At 56.2% G+C, this 8,384-nt stretch overlaps 1 protein-coding gene across 2 annotated transcripts in view; it reads left to right on the forward strand.

The window, feature by feature from the left end:
* SPNS3 (spinster homolog 3 (Drosophila)) overlaps positions 1–8,384 on the forward strand; it is a 59,463-nt gene that overhangs the window by 9,744 nt on the left and 41,335 nt on the right. For both annotated transcript variants that reach the window (XM_011980418.1, XM_011980419.1), the window contains exons 3-7: positions 2,915–3,051; positions 3,933–4,084; positions 4,780–4,846; positions 6,031–6,179; positions 7,117–7,269. In XM_011980418.1, coding sequence (XP_011835808.1) covers positions 2,915–3,051; positions 3,933–4,084; positions 4,780–4,846; positions 6,031–6,179; positions 7,117–7,269 — 658 coding nt within the window. The remainder of the gene's footprint in view (positions 1–2,914; positions 3,052–3,932; positions 4,085–4,779; positions 4,847–6,030; positions 6,180–7,116; positions 7,270–8,384) is intronic.

Genomic DNA, 8,384 nt, shown 5'->3' on the forward strand with positions numbered 1-8,384 from the left:
TCTTTACCTTTTCGGGTTGCCATGCTGTGGCCCTAGACCCAGCCTGCTGTTTGTCCACAGGGCTGCTAAGAAGAGGAAACTGATGACTGAGGGAGAGGGTGGTGAAGAGATAGAGGGATTGGGTCAGGTGCAGTGGCTCATGCCGGTAATCCCAGCACTTTGGGAGGCCAAGGTGAGTGGATCACCTGAGGTTGGGAGTTTGAGACCAGCCTGACCAACATGGTGAAACTCTGTCTCTACTAAAAATACAAAGATTAGCCAGGTGTGGTGGCAGGTGCCTGTAATCTTGCTACTTGGGAGACTGAGGCAAGAGAACCACTTGAACCCAGAAGGTGGAGGTTGCAGTGAACTGAGATCGTGCCACTGCACTTCAGACTGGGCCACAGAATGAGACTCTGTCTCAAACAATCAATAAAAAGAGAGAGTGGTGGAAGGTGAGAAGAGGCAGTGGTCAGGCTCCCTTCACCCACCCATGGGATAGAGAGGCTACTGGAGTGAGTTAATTAATTAATCACATTTAAAACTAACACTGACTTGGCCCTTACCACGTGCCAGGCACTATTCTAAGTGCTTTAAATATCAACTCATTTAATCTTCACAACAATCCCACGAGGCAGGTCTTACTATTATGTCCATTTTACAGCTGATGAAACTGAGGCTCAGAGAAGTTAGGAGACTTGCTGAAGCTGGGATTCGAATCCAGGAAGCGTGCCTCCAGAGTCTGTCTTTTAACTCTGGGAGCATTCATTTCATCCACTATGTCAAAGAAATGATTTGAATTTGGAGAGGTTGGAAATGAAGAGTGTCTGCTTTCCCCTTGGGAAGGGCATCTGCAGAGTCAGTCACAGAGCGTCTGCAGGTTTAAGGCACTGAAAACAGCCTGCAAGTGATCCCTGCATGTGAGGAATATGGGGAAAAATAGATTTATTTATTGTTTGTTGTTTGTTGCTGTTTTGAGACAGAGTCTCGCTCTGTCACACAGGCTGGAGTGCAGTGGCACAATCTTGGCTCACTGCCACCTCCGCCTCCAGGGTTCAAGCAATTCTCCTCCCTCAGCCTCCCTAGTAGCTGGGATTACAGGCGTGCAACCACCACACCCGGCTAATTTCTGTATTTTTAGTAAAGATGGGGTTTCACCATGTTGGCCAGGCTGGTCTCGAACTCCTGACCTCAGGTGATCCACCCGCCTTGGCCTCCCAAAATGCTGGGATTACAGGTGTGAGCCACCGCGCCCGGCTGGGAAATAGTTTTATAACTTTTGGATAAAGAAGATATGCATAAACAAGACGTGAAACAACTCTTGCCCTTCTAGAAGGTTAATAAACTTGACAACGTCAAAGCTAAACACTTCTGTATGATGATGATTGAAATTATGCAATCAGTAATAATAATAGATAACATTTGTTGGATGTTTACATGAAGCTATGCAGATAACTTTTATGTGCTTTATTTTACTTAATCCTCTCAGTAACCAAACAAGGGAACAGCACTGTTGATGAAAGGGGAACAAAAGAGTTAAGGAATCTGCCCAAGGTCACATAGCTAGAAAGTGGAGAGCCAGGATTTAAACCCAGCCAACTTAGTCCCAGAAATTGCGCTTTTAATTCTTAAAACAAACATAGAACTATGTTCTATGGGAACTTATTTCCAAAACATATGAACAAACAACAGCCCAGTAGAAAAATGGAAAGTGGGCCGGGCGCAGTGGCCCATGCCTGTAACCTCAGCACTTTAGGAGGCCGAGGTGGGTGGATCCCTTGTGCCTAGGAGTTCGAGACCAGCGTGGGCAAGATGGTGAAACCCCATCTCTACAAAAACTACAAAAATTAGCCAGGTATGGTGGTACGTGCCTGTAGTCTCAACTACTCTGGAGGCTTAGGTGGGAGGATGGCTTGAGGTCGGGAGGCAGAGGCTGCAGTGAGCCAAGATTGAACCACTGCACTCCAGCCTGGGTGACAGAGTAAGACTTTGTCTCGAAAAATAAAATAAAAGTATAAATGCAGCTGTGTCCAGGGAACATTTTACCTACGTAGGAGAACCAACTCTTTCCTGGCTTCCTGGAATCATCACTAGTTCACAGTGAATGTGCTTATTCTTTCTTTCTTTTTTTTCCCCCCCTTTTCTTGAGACCAAGCCTTGCTCTGTCGCCCAGGCTGGAGTGCAGTGGCGTGATCTCGGCTTACTGCAACCTCTGCCTCCCGGGTTCAAGCGATTTTCATGCCTCAGCCTCCTGAGTAGCTGGGATTACCGGCGCCCACCATCAGGCCTAACTTTTTTGTATTTTTTTTTTTAGTAGACACAGTTTCACTATGTTGCCCAGGCTGGTCTTGAACTCCTGAGCTCAGGCAATCTGCCTGCCTCAGCCAACTAAAGTGCTGGGATTACAGGCGTGAGCCACTGCGCCCAGCCCAATGTGCTCATTCTAAACCGTCCTCATCTGCTGCTCAGAGCAGGCCCAGGCTGACTTCCCTCTTTCCCTGCTCCCTGTTGCCCCAGTAGGTGCGTGAATGAAAAATCAGACCTGTCCCGGTATCCAGGCTCACAGGGGTCGCGTGTTTTTGTAAAGCCGGGAAACTGGCATCTGCTCCATGCCTGACGCTCCACATTCACTTCCCATCTCACCTTTGCCATCCTGGGAGGGGATGGTGACTTCTCCAGTGTTGGGGTGGCACTCAGAGCAGAGCTGGGCTTTGGGTTTGGGCCGAGTCCAGGCCTCCACACACTGGGCTGGGGTTGTATGTTGGCCACGCACCGTGAGGTTCACCTTATCTTTTCTTCCTCCTACCCTGGACCCGCTGCCAAGATGCCAGCTTGTGGCTTCTGAGTCAGGCTCCTTCCCTCCCCAGGCCTGCTGGGCCGTCTGCCCTGCCACGGTCGTGGGGGGATCCAGGCTGCCCCTGTGTGTCTCCTCCAGTCTTCATCGGCTGCCTGCTGCTGTCTGCACCCGTGTTTGGCTACCTGGGCGACCGATACAGCCGCAAGACCACCATGAGCTTCGGGATCTTGCTCTGGTCAGGAGCTGGTCTCTCTAGCTCCTTCATCTCCCGCCGGGTAGGTGTCCATGCCTCTGCCCAGTCCCCTGAGGCCCCTTCCCCACCTGCTTCCTCCCTGATCCAGCCCCATCACAGCCGCGTGGGGACAATTCTGCTCCATTCCCGGCTGTGACTGTATCAGGGATTGCACTGAGGGCTGGGAGAGGAGGTGAGGGCCCAGTCTCCAGCCTGAGCTGCGCAGGGCAGAGCTGGTGGACTTTTTTCTTTTTTTTTTTTTTTTGTTTTGAGACACAATTTTGCTCTTGTTGCCCAGGCTGGAGTACAATGGCGCGATCTCGGCTCACTGCCAACTCTGACTCCCGAGTTCAAGTGATTCTCCTGTCTCAGCCTCCAGAGCAGCTGGGATACCAGGCACGTGCCACCACGCCCAGCTAATTTTTGTATTTTTTAGTAGAGACAGGGTTTTGCCGTGTGGGCCAGGCTGGTCTCGAACTCCTGACCTCAGGTGATCCGCCCACCTTGGCCTCCCAAAGTGCTGGGATTACTTGCATAAGCCACCGTGCCTGGCCGACCCAGTGGACTTTCTTAACAGGAGACCTCCTCTCTCCTACCTCTCACTGCCGCACCAGCTTCATTTCTGCCTGACTCTGCAGGGAGTGGAACTGGGGGTAACAGCTGCTGTCTTGGGGAACTGGCCTGGTTAGCAATGGTGGGACCCAGGAGAAGGGCTCCCCTGGGCAGGGGGGTAGGCGGTGGCTTCAGGGGACACATATGTGACTTTGGGAACCTGGAGTGGAGAGGTGTCCATAGCCCCGATCCCCTCTCCCTACTCTGGGGTCCTGTGTCATGAGGTCCCCTTGGCTCTTCCAACAAACCCTCGGGTCCCTGGCCCTCTGGGTGATTTCTGGAACTCACGTGGTCTTGTGCCTGCTCGCCCAGTATTCTTGGCTCTTCTTCCTGTCCCGGGGCGTCGTGGGCACTGGCTCGGCCAGCTACGCCACCATCGCGCCCACCGTCCTGGGCGACCTCTTCGTGAGGGACGAGCGCACCCGCGTGCTGGCCGTCTTCTACATCTTTATCCCTGTTGGAAGGTTGGTATTACCCATGGGTCCACTTTCCCAGGTGGTAAACTGAGGCCCAAAGGAGTCAGAACAGGGGGTGGGCATGGGTAGAAGAGGTCAAACCAAGAGGACTGCAATTTGAGTCCCAATGCTACCCCTTCCTCACCACATGAGTCTACCTCTCCGAGCCTCAGTTTCCTCATCTGTCAACGGGATCAGTAACGCCAACTGATGGGCTGGGGGAGGAATAGAGGTGATGAGGATGCGCCCTGCAGATTCGTACACTTGGCAGTGTGGCCCGCCCAGGGAGGGGCCGGCCCTGGGAGGCGAGGTGAGGAAGCGTGTTAGGGCCAGGCCCTGCACCCCACAGCAGGCTAGGCCAGAGCAGGATTTGCAGTCAGGACCCTGGCCTCTGACCCAGATTTCCTGAACTTGCCTGACTCAAGCAGGGCCCAGCCTTGGGCAGGAGGGTGGAGGGTATGGGTTTCCATAGGTGGGGAGAGTGGCGCTGGGGGTGGGCCAGGAGCCAGAGGTCACTGGTGACTTGACCAAGGGCAGCGGACATCTGGGCCTCACGTGGCTTACTTTCCTCAGTGAAACAGCTCTGAGCCTGCAGACAGCCAGCTCCCTGGGGCACGGGGGAGCACCCTGGGTCAGGCTGGCAGTGGGGTCTGCCTTCCGCCTCCCTCCCCTCACAGCCCATCGCCCTTGACCCTCTGTTGCAGTGGTCTGGGTTACGTGCTGGGGTCGGCTGTGACGACGCTGACTGGGAACTGGCGCTGGGCCCTCCGAGTGAGTCCAGCTTCCTTTTCTTCCCTCTGCTTTCCCTCTGGACCGGCAGGGACTTTCCAGCCTTGGGTGACCTTAGCCACTTGGCATAGCACCCGGCGCCATTGTGGGGGCGGGGGGTGGTCAGGCATTGGCAGCTTTGGACATTTGGGGCCCCACAGGGAGCGTGGGCTGGGGAGGTGGTGGCCCTAGGCTCAAAAGCTGGCTGCTTAGTTTACCAGCTGTGTGATCTCAAGCGGGTCACCTTCTTCAGAGCCTCAGTTTGCCTGTCGGTAAAGTGGGGGTAGTAAATGCTACCTAAGGCATCTTAAGGATCCGTGAGACGAGAGATGGAAGTTCCAAGCCGCAGGGTCAGGGCATAGAGTAGGCCCTGGAGGACTGGCAGCTAGGCTCGCTCAGCAGTTGGGCAGGATGCTGAGGAAGATGCCGGGCAGGCCCCGCTGGGCTGCGGCCTTGTGATTCCAACATGGGTTCGGAGAGGGACCATTCTGAAGAGGAAGGAGCTCCATAGTGGAGGGCGCTGAGCTCAGCCCTGGGAGTGCAGCTTGGTGGGAGTGCAGGCTGTACGCAGACCTCTACGGAGCCAGCCAGTGCCGGGGAGCTGGCGTGTGAAGCGCTGAAGCCAGATTTGGAATCTGGGGAGTGGGGTGGGCTTCAAGGAGGCAGGTCTGACCTGGCTTGAATAAGCCTTCTCATGGCCTGAGCTGTTTGCAGGCTGCCCCAAGGTGGGTAGTGAGATCCCCGTCCTTGGGGTTTGAGCAGAGGGGCCGCTAGCAGAGGATGCCAGGGCAGGACTATGTGGCAGATGGAGGCCTGGGCCAGGGAAAGGTCAGCTCTAGGGGCAGCAGGTACTCGGGAGGCAGGGCCAGTGTAGTGAGGGTCCCTGTTCTCAACCATCTCAGGCCCATTGACCCCAAAAGAGTGGTGTCTGTACTGGAAAGATGGGAATTACACGAAGTCCCAAAGAGACTCCACTGCCTGGAGAGGCTGCAGTGGGGAGGGCTGAGAAACAGTGGTACATCCCGCTCTGTGGATACCAGCGCCCTGAAAAACAAGTCACCCCCACCACTCCCAGGGTTTGGACCCCAGAGGTCAGACACTGGCTCTTACTGTGACCAGTTGCCCCCGGGGTCTCTTGGGCTGTGATAATACGCAGCCCTGAGCTTCCTGGGCCCTCCTGTCCCCAGATCATGCCCTGCCTGGAGGCCGTGGCCTTGATCCTGCTTATCCTGCTGGTTCCAGACCCACCCCGAGGAGCTGCTGAGACGCAGGGGGAGGGGGCCGTGGGAGGCTCCAGGAGCAGCTGGTGTGAGGACGTCAGATACCTGGGGAAAAAGTGAGTGTCACTGCTATCCCCTGCAAGGCACGGAAAAACCCCTTTGTCTGCCCCAGCCTCACTGACCCCCTCTCTCCACCTCCAGGGAGCCCTCCCTTGTTGTCCCAATGTTCACAGCCCTCCTCTTCCTCTGAGATCCCACTTACCAACTGAAGTGCCCCTCCCTCCCTTAGGGCTCAGCCTCCACCACCTTGCAAGTGACAGAAATATGGACAGGGAGGGAGGGAGATGGCACGAGCCCCAGCCTTGCCTCTGCCACTGCCCTGCCCGTAAGTGGCCCTGGCACTCAGAGCCTCACTGTCCCTATTTATTCAATGGACGGAATTCTCCAGCCTTGTCCCCTTCTCTGGGTTGCTTGGAGGATGCTGGGAGTTCATCACTCACCTCTCCAAGCCTCATGGCGTGCGTGATCCTCTGTGCCAGCCATGCTGGGGGAGGCAGGCAGGAGTCAACTGCTGGTCCCAGGCCTCACGATTCACTGCAAGGCAGGACATGGACAGGACCCACTTCTGTCCCTGAGCTGTGAAACGGGCCAGGAGGACTCAGAGGAAGATGGGGCAGGCAGGGACGGCTTCCTGGAGAATGTGATGCTGGATGGGGAACCCTCAGGATGGGGAGATTTGGTCCTGCAGAGAGAAGGGAGGGAGGAGGAGCCAAGGTGCATGGGTTGGGGGGTGTCCGAAACATAGGGGAGGCTGGAGCTCAGGGTGCTGCCAGGAAGGATCTGGAGGCTGGAGCTTGGGGTAACCTGAGTGTCTTCTTCGGAGCCTCAGTTTGCCTCTCTGTAAAGAGGGGTTAGCAATTGCTACCTATGGAATCTTGAAGGTAATGAGACAAGATGGAAAAGTTGCCAGAGTGCCCAGGAGTGGGGAGGAGTGGACAGGCCCCTTCAGCCCCAGCCCTCTCCCGACTCCAGCTGGGGCACCTTGTCTTGCAGCTGGAGTTTTGTGTGGTCCACCCTCGGAGTGACCGCCATGGCCTTTGTGACTGGAGCCCTGGGGTTCTGGGCCCCCAAGTTTCTGCTCGAGGCGCGCGTGGTTCACGGGCTGCAGCCTCCCTGCTTCCAGGAGCCGTGCAGCAACCCTGACAGGTGAGGGCGTCCGGGGGCACTGGGCACCTTGCCCAGCTTGGGGGCTCTTGCTGAGGAAGTTCTGAGCTCCAAAATTCAGTGTCTTGAGGTGGGGCACGTGGTGCTGTGTGAAGACAGTGAGGCTCGGGACCCAGATGGCAGCAGGAGGCCTGGCTCGGGCTCTGGCTGAGCCTGGGCTCTGGGAGTGGCCATGGCCAGCTCCCTTGTCCTCTCTGGGCTGAATTCCCCATCTCTCCACTCTTGGGGCCGCTGTGGGCTCCAGAAGGCACTGGCGGGAGACGGGCATGAGGCTTCTGTGGGGCTGTGGGATGAGAGGAGCCTCACCCTTCAGAGGGGCCTGTAGCATCTTCTGTGAGGGCATCCCATTTTACAGATGGCAAACTGGGGCCCGGGAGGCCTCGTCGCTTTGCTAGTTTTGGGATTTCATGTGTGTGAGAAGGCTGCTGGGAGGGGAGGCACGGGCACTCTGCCCTCAGGGCACGCCCTCTCCCGCTTCCTGCCTGGCTGGCTGCTGCCCGGCTGGGCTCCACTTCTGTTCCTATCACCTTCGACCCTGTGCACCAAGAGCTCCAGTGACTGCTTGATGCTGAGTCAAGGACATCCTTCAGTTCTCCCTTCCTTCTCTCCTCCTCCTCCCCGAACCCTTAACCCCGGCCTCCCCACTGCCTCCAGCGGCTGCTCTTCCGCCTCCGTGCGGTCCCCTCCTCCGCTCTGACCCTGTCCTGGTGGGTCCTGGGGGCTCCTGGGGATGCTGTCCTCTTCCCTGCAGCCCCATCCTCCCCCAGGGTTTTGGCGACACTCGTCCTCTGCTGATTGCACCTGCGCCTACCTTCTCCTTCCCTCCTCCTCCTTCTCCTCCTTCCTTTGCTCTTCTCTTCTCTTCTTTTCTCTCTTCTCCTCTCCTCTTTTTTCTCTTCTCTCCTTCCTTCTCTCTTTCTTTCTCTCTCCCTCCCTCCCCCTCTCCTCTCCTTCCTCTCTCTCTCTCCCTCCCTCCTTCCCTTCCTCCCTTCCTTCTCTTCTTTCTTTTTTGAGTCAAGGTGTCACTCTGTCACCAGGCTGGAGTGCAATGGTACAAACAGTTTGCTGCGGCCTCGACTTCCCAGGCTTAAGCAATC

The sequence above is a fragment of the Mandrillus leucophaeus genome, unplaced genomic scaffold (genome assembly GCF_000951045.1).
Source record: "Mandrillus leucophaeus isolate KB7577 unplaced genomic scaffold, Mleu.le_1.0 Scaffold212, whole genome shotgun sequence".
Classification (NCBI taxonomy): Eukaryota; Metazoa; Chordata; class Mammalia; order Primates; family Cercopithecidae; genus Mandrillus; species Mandrillus leucophaeus.